The 15,655-nt window shown below is 56.8% G+C and overlaps 1 protein-coding gene across 2 annotated transcripts in view; it reads right to left on the reverse strand.

Moving 5' to 3' along the window:
- The window catches only part of LASP1 (LIM and SH3 protein 1), a 37,544-nt gene that overhangs the window by 16,891 nt on the left and 4,998 nt on the right, over nt 1–15,655 (reverse strand). For both annotated transcript variants that reach the window (XM_030839880.3, XM_060290624.1), the window contains exons 2-3: nt 13,231–13,325; nt 4,143–4,227 (exon numbers count right to left, since the gene is read on the reverse strand). In XM_030839880.3, coding sequence (XP_030695740.1) covers nt 4,143–4,227; nt 13,231–13,325 — 180 coding nt within the window. The remainder of the gene's footprint in view (nt 1–4,142; nt 4,228–13,230; nt 13,326–15,655) is intronic.

Here is a 15,655-nt window from a genome sequence, read left to right on the forward strand (position 1 = left end):
AATTGAATGCAGATGTGAAATGCTCCAAACAGGCAGCATAATTTGAAAAATAAAGCAGAAACTAACACACCATTGTAAAGCAATTATACTCCAATAAAGATGTTTAAAAAAAAAAAAAAAACTGCCCTGCTGACCCAACATAAGAGAAAAGATCACAACTTTAAAAACTTTTATTGCAAAAAACATACCAACAATTTCCAATTATGTGCCTACTGTGAGCTGGACCCACATACTGTGTAACCCATCCCCTTCTAACAAAAAAGAAATCGTTTTACAATTAGACACACACAGGAACTTCCCTCGTGGTGCAGTGGTTGAGAATCCACCTGCCAGCTCAGGGGACACAGGTTCAGTCCCTGGTCTGGGAAGATCCCACATGCCGCGGGGCAACTAAGCCCGTGCGCCACAACTACTGAGCCCGCAAGCCACAACTACTGAAGCCCGCGCGCACTAGGGCCCATGCTCCTCAACAAGAGAAGCCACCGCAGTGAGAAGCCCGCGCACTGCAACGAAGAGTAGCCCCTGCCTGCCACAACTAGAGAAAGCCCGCGCGCAGCAACAAAGACCCAACGCAGCCAGAAAAGATAATAAATAAAGAAAGAAAATACACAACATTAAAAAAAGAGGGATTGTGATGAGTTCATAACATAAATGGAAAAAAACCCCAAATGTTCCCAGTTCTGGAATGTCAGTTCTGGAAGCAATCATCAGAAGGTCTAGAATTCCTCAGCTTTATCATACCCAAGTTCCATCTCCTCTCCTTTCCAGGAGAATAGTAACAGCGAACATTTATTGAGTGCCGACTGTATGCCAGGAACTCTTTTAAATGCCTAATATATACTAACATCCTCACAATAACCTTTGGAGAGAGGTAATCCACACTTTACAGATGAAGGCACTAGGGCTCAGAGAGGTTAAATAACTTGCCCAAGGGCACACAGCTAGTGATGGCAGATCCAGCATTTGACCCTCAGCCAGCTCCAGTAAGAGTGACACAGGTATGCTGCCTGCTTTGCTGGTCACAAGATTCAAGATAAGAGAGTGCGAACCCTGCCAAGAGCAGGGCAGAGCATGAGGCTCTGCTACACTCTCCTGTGCCCTGAGGCATGTGCCCTGTGGCATAGCCCACGCGCAGCACCATGGATGAGGAGGGAAAAATGAAAGAGACCTTTTTCTTGCACTTCTGCCTGGGCTCAGGGGCCCACACCGCCCCAGCTCAGCCCCACCCCAAGGCTGCTGCCTCTCAGCGCAGGGCTGGCAGTGGGAGAGCTACCAGGCCCAGCCACCAGTGCCCTGCCTCAGCCAGGCCTGGGCAGGACCACCCAGAAGGTCATTTCTGGTCAGCTCTGTGGCCGCTGCCCCCACAGGGGAGGCTCCAGGTGTCCCAGACACCCAAAGCACCACTTTGGGAACCAATCTAGAGACAGGAAAACAAAGTTGAAATAGCATGGACAACTTCCCAGAGACTGAGAAGAGACACACCAATGCAGGCCCAGCAAGGGGCCTGGAAAGAGACCAGCTGACACCCGGGTGAGGTGGGGCAGACGAGGTAGAAGAGGCTCCCACTTCCCTTCCGGTCAGCCACAGGCCACGCCAGCCGCCCCTGCCTCCACAGTGGCCAAGGGAACCAGAACCCATCACCACCCCCAGCCAGGCCTGCTCAGCCCTTCAAGCCTCAGAGCATCGGGCCCAGCCCCCAACCTCTAGGTAACTGGGTTTGCTGTCCCTATTTTACCGGGCAGGAAAAAAAAAAAACAACTCTGAGAGGCAAGGGGGCCAGACTCAGACCACACAGCTGGGGGGAGGCAGGAGACAGAACCAGGCTTGCAAAGAGGGCAGGACCGGGGTCTCCACCCTCCGTCTATCCCAGCCCCGGCCCCCAGGAGCCCAACTGCAGATTGCAGCAGCGGCCTCAATGCAAAGCCCTAACTCACACCCCTCCCAGCAGCTCCTTAGCTCCCTCCCTACCCCACAGCCTGGCTCAGCCTCTCAGAGCATGTCTGTGGGACCAAAAGCCCTCATCAGAATCACCAGGGCCACCAAAATGCAGATTCCTGGACCCGCCCAGAACTGCCAAACAGAAACGCCTTGGGCGGGGCCTAGGACTCTGCATTCTAAAAGGCCCCCTGTCCCCACGGGTGACTGGAGCATCCTGGGCGTTAGCGCACAGGTGCCACAGCAGGCTGCAGGGGGGGCTTGACTTCTGCCTCCATCACGGGGCTCTGGCAAGGGGCATGGCCTCTCTCACCTGTGTCCCCATCTGCACCACAGGGACAAGAGTTCCTCGTCATCAGGTGGTTGTGAGGATTAAATGAGGTCCTATGAAGGACGCAGTGAGAACCTATGAAGAGTGACTGCCTTTCTCATGATATCCCCAGTCGGCCCCAGAGCCAGGAGCCCAGGACCCAGGAGGCGAGCAGTGGGGCCAGGCCCCTGGGGGACAGCGGGGGGACGGGTACAGGTCAGAAGAGCCTTCAGACCCTGGGGTTGAAGGAAGCAGGGGTTGCTTCCTCCCACAGACCCCGCCCCGCAGGGATCAAGTTCCAGGGGCAAAAAGAGCTGCAGCCCAGCTTTTGTGGGACCAACAAAGGCTGAGGGAATTAACAGGGTTTGAATTTCTCCTTCTGAGAGTAGGGGTGTGGGTGTGTGTGTGTGTGTGGGGGTGTGTGTGTGTGTGTGTGTGTGTGTCCCTTGCTTCTGCCTGAGTGTGTACACACACTCCCACACTCCTCTCAAGCTGTGGGGTGACTACAGGTCACCCCATGGTGCTCTGGTCTGCCGGCCCCATGTAGCCCCTTCCACCTCTGGCCCCAGTAGGCTCCAGACAGGATGGGGAGTCCAGGGCGGTGGTCAGGGCCTGGCTAGGGTCTTCCCTGTGCAGATCGGGCCCAGGCCCCAGCGCTGTCTCAAGCCTACTTCCTGCCAGCTGGGCTACTCAGCCCTCCTCAGTTGGCAAGACTCTGGTATCCACACCGGCTCCCCCAGTGACTGTGGCTTTCACACCATAGCGGGGGCAGGGTCTGGGCTGGCAGATGTGAGCTGCTGCTGACATCAGCTTCCCCTACTTGCTCCCCATCACTGTGGGACACACGGGCGGCCTGAACCTCTTCCATAAAGTGAGACCGATCCTGCCAACTGCACAGGGCTCTTGTGAGGATTGAACATTAATACGCCCAGAGCACTGAGCACTCCATACATTAACTATTAATACATTTATTACCTCTATGGCTACATATATGATCTTAGCTAGTCCCTTACTGTCTCTGAGCCTCAGTTTCCTCATCTGTACAATGGGAAAGCAGCACCTTCCTCGCAGGATTGCTCGGAAGATTCAACGAGAGAATGCGTGTAGATGGCCCAGGGCTGATTCTCCTTCATGTGACCACAGACGTCACATCGAGATCTGGCAGCAAGAGCCCCACTCCGGAGGGATCAGGAGAGATCCCCCTCGGGGGCCCTGGTGGATCCTGCAAGACACTTTCCTGGCCCTGGGCACCCTGCCCACTTGGTTACGTTCCCCAAGGGGTCTCTGATGAAGCCCCGCTCTGCCCCGCTCCACCCCACAGTCCAGGCCAGGTTTGTCCCAGAAGCCCTCCCAGACCCCCAGGCAGGGTTAGTCGTTCTGGCCTAAAGGTTCTGGACCTTTTGCTTATTCCTCAGTGTCCCCTGAAGACCGGGTTCTCCCTGGCGCAGGAAGCCCGTCTCCTCCCCTGCTGCGGTGACACGCAGGGCGGCTCCCCACCCAGCAGGCGCTCAGGAAAATCAGGCCCAAGGAGACACAGGCAGGACAGGCCCCCTTCGCAGCCTGCCCTCTGAGGGTGGGTGTGAGTGGAGAGGAGGGGGAGGGGACCAGCGTCCTGGAGGAGGTGGGCTCTCGGGGTCCCCCACAAAATTCCTGAAGCAGAAAAAATCCGACGCCCACACCCCTCCCACCCACTTTAGGTAGGAAGCGGGGTACACTCTCGCCCACTTCTCTGATCAAGTCAGGAAATGTGAAGTAACTGGGGGCGGGGTGGGGGCAGGGAGATTGGTAACTGCTAGGATTTCAGCGCCTTGGCCTTGCGGAGTAACCACAGAAGGAAGGAGCCCTTGCCAAATCCAGGGGTGGCCCCGCCCCCAAGGGGCAGGCCCCGCCCCCTCACCTGACTCTGGAGCTCACTCTGTTGCTTGAGGCGGAGGTTTTCCGGGGTGTCGGCCACCATGGTGAAGGACTGCTTGGGGTAGTGTCTGCAGGACAGAAAAAAAGAAGGGGGGTCATTCTGGGGGAAGGGGCGGGAACCTCTGGCTTCCACTCTCTTATCCTTGGGCAGCCCCTGCCCCTGTCCCAGCATCAGAACCACAATGCCCATTGCCCATGGCCAAGGGGAGGCAAGCGTTTCTCAGACTCAGCCTGGGCTGAACTGGGAAGACACATCAGGCCTGAGTGGCTGGCTGGCCACCCAGAACTCCAAAGGGAGGACATGGGGACACTCTTTAAGGGTTTCAGATCACCCAAGTAATCCATGTCTATTGCACAGGAAGGTCAAGGGGGCCAGGCACCCAGGAGGGCCTAGCCAGGCTGGGAGGAAGATGCTCATGGGGTTAGGACAAAGTTTTCAGCTGAGACCAGAAGTGGAGACCAATGTAGCAGAGGAAGGGCAGGAGGGATACAGAGACAGAAGTAAAGGGGAAAGGGATACACATATCCAGGGGGGCTTCCAGGAAAAGGCAGTGAGACAGAAAAAACACACACATCCAGAGTGGTGTTTCAAACAGCTAACAAGGTCCAACACAATCGGAGGGTAGAGGAGAGATCAGCTTGAGGCCGAGAAGAGGCACCACGGGTGACAGATGAGAGCACTGTAACAACAGCTGGTGTTTCCCTGTGCTAAGGGTGTGCATGCCTTAGTTCATCAACTTCTTAAAACCGCCCCATTATCCCTCTTTGACAGACTGGAGAGCAGCGGCTTGGTAAGGTTAAACAATGTGGCTAAGGCACACGGCCAGTAACTGGACGCATCCAGATTTGCACCCAAACGGTCTCCCAGGACCCAACACCCTGAACCAAACCCTCTAATCTCCAGACACAGGACAGACCACGGTCCTGTCCCCCAGAAAGAGGGCTGGCTTGGAGGTAGCAGGAACCAGTTCAGCCCTCAGAGCCAAGCCTGCGGGGACCTCCAGGACCATCCGGTCCACCCCTCTCCTTTCTCCCAGAGGAGGAAGTCGTGTGCTGGTGCCAGGCACTTAGCTGACTTCATAATTATTTATCACATCGGTTTACTGTCTTCTCTCTCCACTGGGTCTCTATGAGGTGAGGGGATTCTTGGTCTTTCCTTCATTGGTTTATTCCAAGCTCCCCAAATAATACCTGGTGTTCAATAAATATTTGTTGAATAAACGAATGTCCTACCAGGTGTTGAAGCAGAGCCAGGACTAGAACTCGGGTCTCCTCCGTTCCCCTGGGTCATCACAAAGGCCCCCAGCAAACCAGCTAGAGGAGAGGCAGCCCTGAGTCACTGTGGTCTGTGTGTAGATGCTGGTGTGTGAGAGGGCTGGGGGGCTACACAGGCCCCAGTGACTTCAGGGACTGGCAGGGGGCTTCTCTGAGCAGAAGCCAGCCATTCTGAGCTCTGGCTGGCCACACCCCACCACAACCATGACGACTAGCCGATGCCAGACGCACAGCCTGTCCCCAGGTAAGAGCTGGATCGCCATCTTCCAGCCAGCCAGGTTGGCGGATGTGCCCCGGAACTGGACACCAGCAGCCCTCCACCTCTGTGTTTCACCAAGCCTGGCATGTTCTCCAGCTGCCCGGCCCATCCTGAGCGAGAGCTATTGGTAATCACACACAGACTTCCCCGTGTCAAGGGCAGGACTCGGGGGCTGGAGAACTCAACTAAATGGTGGGGGGGGAGGGTGGGGGGTGGCTAGAAGGAGCACAGTGCTGGGTGCTGGCCCTGCCACTGTCTCACAGGGTGATTGGCAAATCGTTTTTCCCTCTGAGCTAACTTCATTATCTTGGACCTAGAAGCACAAAAGGTGATTCTAGCTGTGTCCCAACTCGTAGCCTGCACTGCCCCACCTGAGTCCTGCCTCCCAGATCAGTCTAGGCCCAGGGCTCCCCGAGCAGAGGGAAGAGCAAGGCAAGAGACTAAAAAGCAAATACAGGGCTTCCCTGGTGGCGCAGTGGTTGGGAGTCCGCCTGCCGATGCAGGGGACGCGGATTTGTGCCCCGGTCCGGGAAGATCCCACGTGCCGTGGAGTGGCTGGGCCCGTGAGCTGTGGCCGCTGGGCCTGCGCGTCTGGAGCCTGTGCTCCGCGGCGGGAGAGGCCATGGCGGTGAGAGGCCCGCATACCGCAAAAAAAAAAAAAAAAAAAAGCAAATACAGGTGCCTGCGGCCGTCAACAGAAATGTCCCATAGATGAACGTGGGGCTAAGGCTGTGGGTCCAGTCCCAGGCTTGGCCCAGCTCCGCAAAGCCAGGGCCACCTATAGCTGAGGTGCGCCATTCAAAATCCCTGAGCAGTTCCACGAAAAGGGAGGATCAACTGGGAGTCTGTTCCCGGAGACTAGAAAGAGAACAGCAGGAGGGATCTAAGTAAGATCTCTAGCAGAAATGGCGGGCCCTGAGGTCCTAGGAGGGAGGGCTTTGGAGATGACCCTCCCACCGAATCAGAGCCGTTATGAAGGTGTCAAGGGGTGGGCAGTGTGGTGAGGAGAGCGTCTGTAAGTAGGGGCTCATGAGCACAGGAGGGAGGTTAGGTCCTGAAGCAGGGGGATGGAGAAGACCTTCAGGGCAGCTCTGACCCAGAGCCTGAAGGGTCAGTTCTGAGATGGTGGCTCTGGTTAGCACTTGGTGGGGAAGGGTGTCTGGCAGGCTCGGAAAACACATATGCACAGGAGCCAGTCTGCAAACCCGTGGTTTCCCATTTGCCTGAATGTACAGGGTTAAAACGGAATGCCAGGTCCCGTGGCCCAAGGTCAGCCAGACGCAACCCCACTCTGCAATTCCGAGGCTCCTGTGCACTCTGCGTTATTCCTCACACACGATGAATATCTAGACGAGCCCTCTGCAGCAATGCACTTCTCCGAGACACTGACGCCAGCAGGTCCACGTTCACATACCTCCTACACGCCACCAGAAGGGTCTCAGGAGACCCCCCCCAACATGCAGTGGGTGCCTCTGGATGGGGCTGGCGGGTCTTTCATCCTCTCTTTGGAGCCATCATGACCCCCAGATCTCAGCCCCCCACAGCCAGAACACTAATTCCATCAGAAGGGAAGGGGGGGACCAGCCTAGATGTCGTCGACTCAGCTTAATCTGGTGGGAGGAGGAGGGGGATTTTAAGCCTGCATCAGATTAAGACAGATTAAAGAGGGGCTCTGAAGCCTCCAGTCCTCTTACCCTTGCCTCCTAACCCCCAACCCCAGGCCAAAAAAGGCAGGCAGCCATGAGCACGGGCTATATTCCTCCTGCTGAGTCAACCTTGTCCCCTACCCACAGCCCCCAGCCCTGGCGAGACAACTCTGCCTTTCCCATCCCCTGCTCACTGCGCTTCGGGTTCCCATGGCAACCTCATCCTCGGCTCAAGGCAGGAGAGCTGTGAGAGCAGGCAGAGAGAGTCTATGGGGGTGGGGGAAGAGACACAGACAGCCAGGGTCCTCAACTGAGAGGAACCCACGAAGGCAAAACTAGGAGGCTGTGTCTGCAGGATCCTTGTAGACAATTTAGTTGAGGAAGACAGGTGCCACGGGTTTGTTTTTAGAAGGGAGGATATGCCAGAACGCCAGTGCTGTGCCCCTCCCCCATCCACATGACTGCCTTCCAAGAGGGCTACAATTGATTTGACCTCCTTCCAGAAACAACTGCTGGGAATTCTACCTTTTCCCTCCCTCTCTATCCCTCAGGTTGAAGTGCCCCCGCAACCCATTACCCTCAGATCCCAGTTGAGATGAATGGATATATGCGTATCCCAGTGCAGGCGCAAAGGCAGAAGAGGGGTCCCCCCGCACCAGCTAGTGACCCCACTGGAACTCCAGCCCCACCAACAGACTGGGCCATGGTGAGGGAACGAGGGACCAGGGTGGGGAGAACTGGGTGTCCCAACCCTGGGCTGGAGCCGCGTCCAGAGCACAGCTCTTCTTTGTCCCTTCTGTGGGCCAGCCTGCACCCGGCCCCTTGTTAATCATTCCAAGCGGTGGGCCCTCTGCCGATGCCCCTCCCCACCCTCGATGGCAGTATCAGCTGCTCTGGGAAAGAGAGAGGCATGGAGAGAGCCCACTAGGACAGGAAGTCTGGGGGACAGGACAATCAGGCAGCTGCTGGCAGCAGCCCAGGCCTCTAGGAAAACTGAGAGTCACATAAAGTGACTTCTGGATACACCGTATCCTGTGCACATTCTCTCCTGAAACCTGCCACAAGGCTTTGGGCTAAAAAAGGCAGGTGTTATCACTGTGCCCATTTTACAGATAAAGAAACTGAGGCTCAGTGTCAAGGACAGAGATCTGGCCCAATGCACTCTCCCCTATACCACACCTGCCCAGCCAGCTAAGCGCAGGCTGACATCCCTCCCCCACCAAGTGAACGCCTGCCCACTCCCAGCTCTGCGGAAAGATACGCTTGGTTGGGTCGGTAGAGAACTTCCTCTTCTAAACCCAACCAGTTTCCAAGCTTGGCTATTATGAGAGAACCCTCTGGGGTCTCTCAGCCACCCCCAGTCAGAAGCCACCTACTCCTTAAGACATTTCTAACGCAGGTGTCTCAGGAGTCCAGACATGACCTGCAGGAATGCAGGAGAAGGGGGGCTTGCCCCAGAGGACCTCTGAGCCACCTTCCTGCTTGGAGGGGCAATGAGGACAGGGAGGATGCTGAGAAGCTGCAGGGCTCCTGCTATGGGCTTACTGGGGACAGAGATCACTTGTAGGAAGCCCCACTCCCAGTCCCGCCATCAGCTGTGTTCCAGAGGCAGAACAAGAACAGACCAGATATCCTGGAAGCCCAGCTCCCCCTTTCTACAGGCAACCTCGTCTCTTCCAGCCTTGGATCCCTTCAAAAACCACAGCTTTTTGTTCAAGGAGGAACAAAAATACATCAACAAAAGCAACAAGGAGCCTTTGGTTTCACCAAAAGGGGGAGGAAAAAAACCCACAGCCCCTACATCCTGCCTCTGGAAGGAGCTGCTGATTCCCCTGCTGGGAACACTGCCCACGGGCAGGCGGGCAGGGAGGGCTCCCTTCTCACCCAGTTTCTCACCAGTTCCCCAGGCCAAAGGGGCTGAAACGGTGGGGATAGGAAGCAACAAGGAGGCATTGTTTGACCAGAGGGAAAAAAATGAGCAGCCAAAAAGATCAAGGCTAGACATGAAGAAGAACTTACCAGCCCTCAGTGGTCGTAGACAAAATGAAAAAGGGCAATACACAAACAGAAATGATTCTGCCAAGTCAGGAAAGGCATGGAAACACTGCGCCTCAGTTTCCTCATCTATAAAATGGGCTGTTAGGAAGCAAAGTGATCCCTGAGGTTCCTTGAGGCCCTGACATCTGAGTATAAGGATCTGGGGGTGAGAGAGAGGTAGGGGCTGCCCAGAGGCCACACTGACTCCCCGCTCCCAAACACAGCACACACACCCATCCCACGCCCTCTCCTGGTGCCACCCCCAGCTCCCCAAGACATCTGATCCCATTTTTCCCAGTCAGAGGCAGAGAACTCTGTGGAGGTGGGAAAGCCCCAGTCCCTATTCCTGGATTTGCCCACTGCTGCCCCATCCCCTAAGAGCAGCTGGGATTCAAGACAGTTTGCTAGAACCCAGAGATACTTCAAGCCCCACCAGCACAGGCCCCACTCCACTCTCTGAGGCCTGGGGAAGGAGTAGGACCACAGTGCCTTGTTCCCCAGAACCAGGGACACCTCCACCCTCCTCAGCCCCTCAGCCCACAGCTCAAGGCAACTGAAGGACAGACCCCTACCACTGCAGTCAGTGAGGAGGGGAAAGGTACAATTGAGCATCCCCCGCTTTCTTCCCCAGCCCATGTCCACCCACTACTTGACACCCCAAAAGCTGGTTCCCCTGGCCTGCAACTCTGCCTCCGGTCTGCAGCCTCTACAGACTCATGGCCCCCGAGGAGAAAGGAACAGGCACGTGTCCCCCTGACCCCCACCCCCACCCCCCGTCCTCCAGGCTCCTCAACTGTTTGTGTGGAGACAAAGGACCAGGTTTGTTCGTGGACCCATCTGCCCCACTTTCAGAAAGAATAGTTTACAAAACAGATCATCGAGGGCATAAATATTCCTATAACAACTGGAATAGGCTCACCCCACCTACCCAGAAGCTTCAAGGGAGAATTCGATTAACAGTGGGCTCTTCCTCCACTGGCTATTATGCAAAAGCAGGCATGCTCCCCTCTACCTTGTCATAGCAAGGCTGAGTGCCTGTGGCCTGGGAAGTGTGAACACAAACACAGCCTATACAAGTCCGACACCCTGGTGTTTCTCCCTGGCCCCACAGCTGGCGGCAGCGTGTGTCTGGATATGCACAGGCACGTGTATAAATGTACGTCCTTGGGGGTCCACTACCACCCAGAAGGCCGGCTGTGGGCTCTGGCCTATGTTCTCTCCCCGGCCTCACCCCAGATAAGTCTGGTGCAAAGAGAGAAATAGAAGAGGCCTTTTTTGCTGCTTTCAGTCACTTTCCAGAACTTAAATCTCAATCTTGGGAAGCCACTGGAGAGAGACAGACAGCTTTCTTCTTTCTCTTGCCCACCCTTCCTGCAAGACTCTGGTTCAGGGACTAACCAGAGATCGGCAGAACGTAGAGGCCCCCCTGCACACCAAACCTGCACACTCCCTCCCTGGGTGGGCTCAACTCCCTGGCCAAGGGCCGGGGGCCGGGGGCCGGGAGCGATCACCTGTCCCTCTGGGTCCTGAGAGGGACGTGCTGAAAAGCCAGGCCTGAGCTTCACAAAGGAAGGCCAGGCTGGCCTTATCCTGGAAACTCCAGGATTCAGGAACTGGAATGTCACTGGGGGATGGAGCCAAAGGCAGGAAGAAAACAGGAAGGGATGAGAGTGAACACTCAACTCCCGTGCCTGGCACATCGCAGGTGCACAAAACTTTTTGGTCTAGGCTCCAGCATCCCTGGGTAGCAATTCTTAACCACGGGAAAACTGAGGCCCGGACAGGTCCGGAGGGCGCCCCGAGCAAGCCGGGCCTGCCTCTGGGTTATCCCGGAATCCCCACGTCTGGCTCGCTGGCGAGGACCTGCAGCTCAGCAGACTCCAGCTGAGGGAGTGTGGCTGCCTCAGGCCAGGTGCTACCACAGCGCGAGTGAAACACAGCTGGGCCACAAATCCCCCAAGTGTTTGGCCCCTCAACCAGGGTCCTTCCCAGGGAACATCCCAGCTGGGCCAAAGGTCAGTTAGGCGCGGAAGAAGGACTGTAAAGGCTCAGGGAACGGAGAGGGGTCAACCTGCTTCTCTGGCTGGAGGCCAGGAGAGAGCCGGGGGCATCTCACCCTCGGCAGGTCGGAAGCAGCATGCCGGGAGGGGTGTTTCATCTTCTGCCTTCCCTGGAGCCCCCCCAACCCCTGCAGGAGCTACCCACCCCTGCTTGCTGCAGCCTCCCTAGAAGAGGGTGAGAAAAGCAAGCTGGGACTTTGGCACTAGACTGAGAACAGGCAGAGGAAACAAGGACAAGCCTCCGATCGCTTTCTTCCAACTCCCAGTGCTTGCTGCATTCTAGGCTACCGGGGTCTTAGGAAGAGACGTGAAGAAGCCTTAGTCCCTGCCATCCACTGGGCTCCGGGCTCAGCCAGACTTCTGCCTGGAGGGCCCGAGGCGCAGAAGCTGCCCCCAAAGGAGCCTAGGTGCCCAGAATCTAGCCTGAAGTGGGCCGGCAATCAAGGGGTTAACTGCCCCAGCCTCTGGCTTTGCTGAACCCCACCCTACTCCCCAACAGAGGGAGGAAGTTGCAGAGAATCAGGGCTTGTGTGAGCCTTTAAGAATTTGAAGAATGTCCCATTTCCCTTGGGGGGGGGTGGGAGGGGTCGGTAGGGGGAAGGAGACCAGTGGAAGCTAATAGAGGAGAAGGGGCAGCTGAAGGAGAAGCCAGGACAGAGCTGTGACCCTCCCTCTACCCCAGGCAGTCTTCCCAGTGTCCCAATCCCTCCCAGAAGGGAGGTGATGATTCATGGTGCTTCTTGGGCTTGAGATTTTATCAGAAAATCTGTTTTCCCAGCACCTGGCACAGGTTGGCATCTAGCAGGCGGCAGGGCAGGCAGTAAGCGCCAGCCCCAAGGAGATGAGGCTGTGGTATGTGCAGGGGAGGGGAGGGCAGTAAGGGGGAAGACAGCCTTTCACAGGGGTTTAAAGCCCCAACTCCCTTTAGACAGGTCCCAACGTTCCCCTCCCAGGTGAACTTCAGCTGCAGAAAACCTCCTGACTGAGAATTTAAAAAGAAAAAGAAAAAGGACTCAAGTCAGATCTTGAATCTTTCTGAACACTGATCTTGCCGCCTACTTGCAGTGACTTGACCTTCTGAAGCCCCGCCTAGTATAGCGTGGCTGTGAGGTCCTACGTGAGCCCTGAGCTTAACGCAATCAACCTGAAACTGCACGGGATGGGATGGGGGTGTCCCCCTGGAATGGGGGAACCCACCTCTACCCACCTCCGCGCAGTAGACCAGAGCAAACTCCACTGGAAAAGACATGAAGGTCTCCACCTCCCACCAGGCAGGGAATAGATCTGCCTGGGGCCAGGCCGCTCCCTTCATGCTGCCCCCACTTCTCAAGAAATGACTACTGGGAAGGGCCGTGGCCAGGAACCCCCAGGCCTAGTGCCCAGACCGGCTGGTAGGGGGCAGGGGAGAGGAAACAGTCAGGTGCTGTCATGGGGAAAGAAATGTGGAAGGCGAAGTGGAGAACACAACTGGGCAGAAACAGGACTTTTTCTTGAAAGACCATGCTGGATCCCTCTCTCAGCAGAGTGCGGTGGAAGGAACAAGCTTGCTCTACGGGGTTTGAACTGGCCTGTCACTAGTCATTCATCTTGGGAAAGCCCCTTCCCTTCCTGAAGCTTCAGTTTCCTTCGCTGTAAAATGGGCATATTAACAGCCCTAACTTCATCCAGCTGTGGTGAGGAGGACTCAACATGGTTAAAACATATGGAGCAGAGTGTGGAAATGCTGGGCCATGTCAAGGAAGCGCTAGGAGGGAGCCCAATGCCCGCCCAGGCCCCGCCCAAGGCAGGACTCACGCGTTGCAGTAGGGCTTCTTCTCATAGCCCTTGTAGTTCTTCATGTTGAGTGTCATCTTGCAGGTCTCGCAGTGGAAGCATGCTTTATGCCAGAACTGGGGACAGAGGCAGAGAGAGGACACCCGTCAGACACCAGGATTCAGGAAAGGGGCTCAGGCCCCAGGAAGGAGCACTCCATCCGCGGACTGGAACACACCCACACCCCAGGTGAGCTGGGGCCATCTCAGGTCACAGGCTCTGGCCGCTGATGACACCACCCTCCCCTGTCCCATTGGAGCTATCCGGAGGGGGACAAGGGCACACGCAAGGTTGAGTGGGGAAGAAGCCAGTTATAATAGTGGCGAGCAGCCCCCAGAAGGTCTGCGCCACTTCCCCCAGACCACTCCCTCTGACCAAGCAGGACAAGCCTCATTGCTTATGCAAAGCTGCGCCAGGGTTGCTAAGAAGCCGGTGCTGAACGTGAGGGGCAGCTCCTCAGCCTTGACAGAGAAGGAGGGCCCAGCCCCCATGCACCCAGTCCCTCCTAGCTCCCACACCAGGGCCTCCAGACACACCTGGGCCTCCAGACACACCTGGACCTGGGCAATGCGCCAGCCCCAATGCCTCCCCACTTCCTGAGCGACCCCTGCCCAGACTGGGTGTGGGTGCCCCAGGCTGTAGCCACCACACCCACACCCTTCCCCCATCCCTCAGCTGGTCTTCCTCTGAGGCACCGCCCTCCTCTGCTTGGAGGTGGACCCCCCCCCCCCGCAATAGTGGACATCAAAGCCCCACCCTGACTAGCTGTGAGACCTTGGTCAGGACCTACTCTGAGCCATTTCTGCGTCTGTAGAATGGAAATCATAATACCCATCTCTCTTGGGATTGTTGAGGTTTAAATGAGAAATCACCTACAGAGCCCTCAGCGTAGCACGTGGCATCCCTACTTACTCGGGTGTCAGGTGCTGGGCGGGGTGTGGCAGCTTGGCGGGAGGTGGGTGTGTCTTGGGGTACAGGTGGGGCTCTGCCGTGCCCAACCACAGCTACAGTGCGTGTGAGTGAGAATGCGTGACAGGGAAGACTCCAGCGAAGCCCAGGGACCCAGAACAGAACAGGGATCCATCCAGGGTGGCTGAGGGAGGGGAAGAGAGTCAAAGACCATAAGGGCAGGGGAACTGATGCAACAGAGGTGAGCCCACCCTGAGAAACACTGATGCTCACGCGAACCCAAGCAAATGAGAGAAATCTGCCCCTGGCAGCCCGGGACGAGGCCCCCGGATCAGCACCCACCAGGAGTCCAGCTTCCAGGACCCCAGAATCCGGGCTGCTGGGGTGACCCAGCTGGCCCGTCCCTGCCCCACTTCCCAGCAGCCAAGGGAGACACTCCTGACCCCTCAAAGAAAGAGGCCAGAAGCCAGGGAAGGGCACAGGGAGACTTTCAAGGTGCCCAGCACACGCCCAGTTCTTGGCCACCTGTCAGGAAATTCCCCCAAGGAGGTGCTTTTCAAAATGTGTTTCCCAACCAAGGGGTGCTTCTAGGACACTTCGGAGAAGGGGGCAGAAAAAAGGAAGCTGAGACGTTGGCATACGACCTCCCTCACCCTGGCCCACTTCAACCAGAGACGACGGGGTAATTTGGGGGATAATCACCTTCTAACAGGGTACTTTCCCCATCAAGGAGGCCCAAAGGACTCTCCAGTGGTGGAACAGTAAACGAAGTGACAGGAGAACTGCTCTTTGGGAAGAAGGTCAGCAGGAAATCTGGAAGCAAGGGATGGCTGGTGTAAGCTGGACTTCCACCCCAACCGGGGCCTATCCCTGAGTCCAGCCCACACTCCTCCCGGTGCAAAACCCCAGCACAGACGACCCACCGGAAAGCTAGAATGGGGTAGTCCCTGCCCCCACCAGCCCGCGAAGTGAAAGCCCCTCTCCCTCCCCAATTCCTGGGAGGCACTGGCAGAGTGCCCCAGCCCTGTCACCACCCAGTCTGCTGGCCTCTGCCTGCTTAGCTGCACATGTCCCTGCCTGGGCCCCTACCCCCGCAGGGGCCTGCCAGGAAAAACATTCTCTGGAATCCAGACCATGACCCACTTTCACACACACGTAGGCAGGAATCCGCACTGTCCTAGGCCTGGGGACCTCCGAAGCTGCCCCCTGATTGACTTGGGGGAGAGAAGGAGAGAGACACAGACACTTCCACCCTAGCCGACAGCCAGGTCCCCCCCTCCGGAGCCAAGCCCCTTGGGAAGGGGGCAGAGTATACTGGCCAGGCTGGGGTACAGGGCCAACAGCCAATCCGGGGTTTCCACAAGACACACACACACACACACACACACACACACGCACGCACGCGCACACACACACACACACACACACACACACACACACACGCCAGCTGCCACTGGGAGGAACGGGAGCCCCCGTACAAGGGAACGGTGCCCATTTC

Source organism: Globicephala melas, chromosome 20 (assembly GCF_963455315.2).
Source record: "Globicephala melas chromosome 20, mGloMel1.2, whole genome shotgun sequence".
Classification (NCBI taxonomy): Eukaryota; Metazoa; Chordata; class Mammalia; order Artiodactyla; family Delphinidae; genus Globicephala; species Globicephala melas.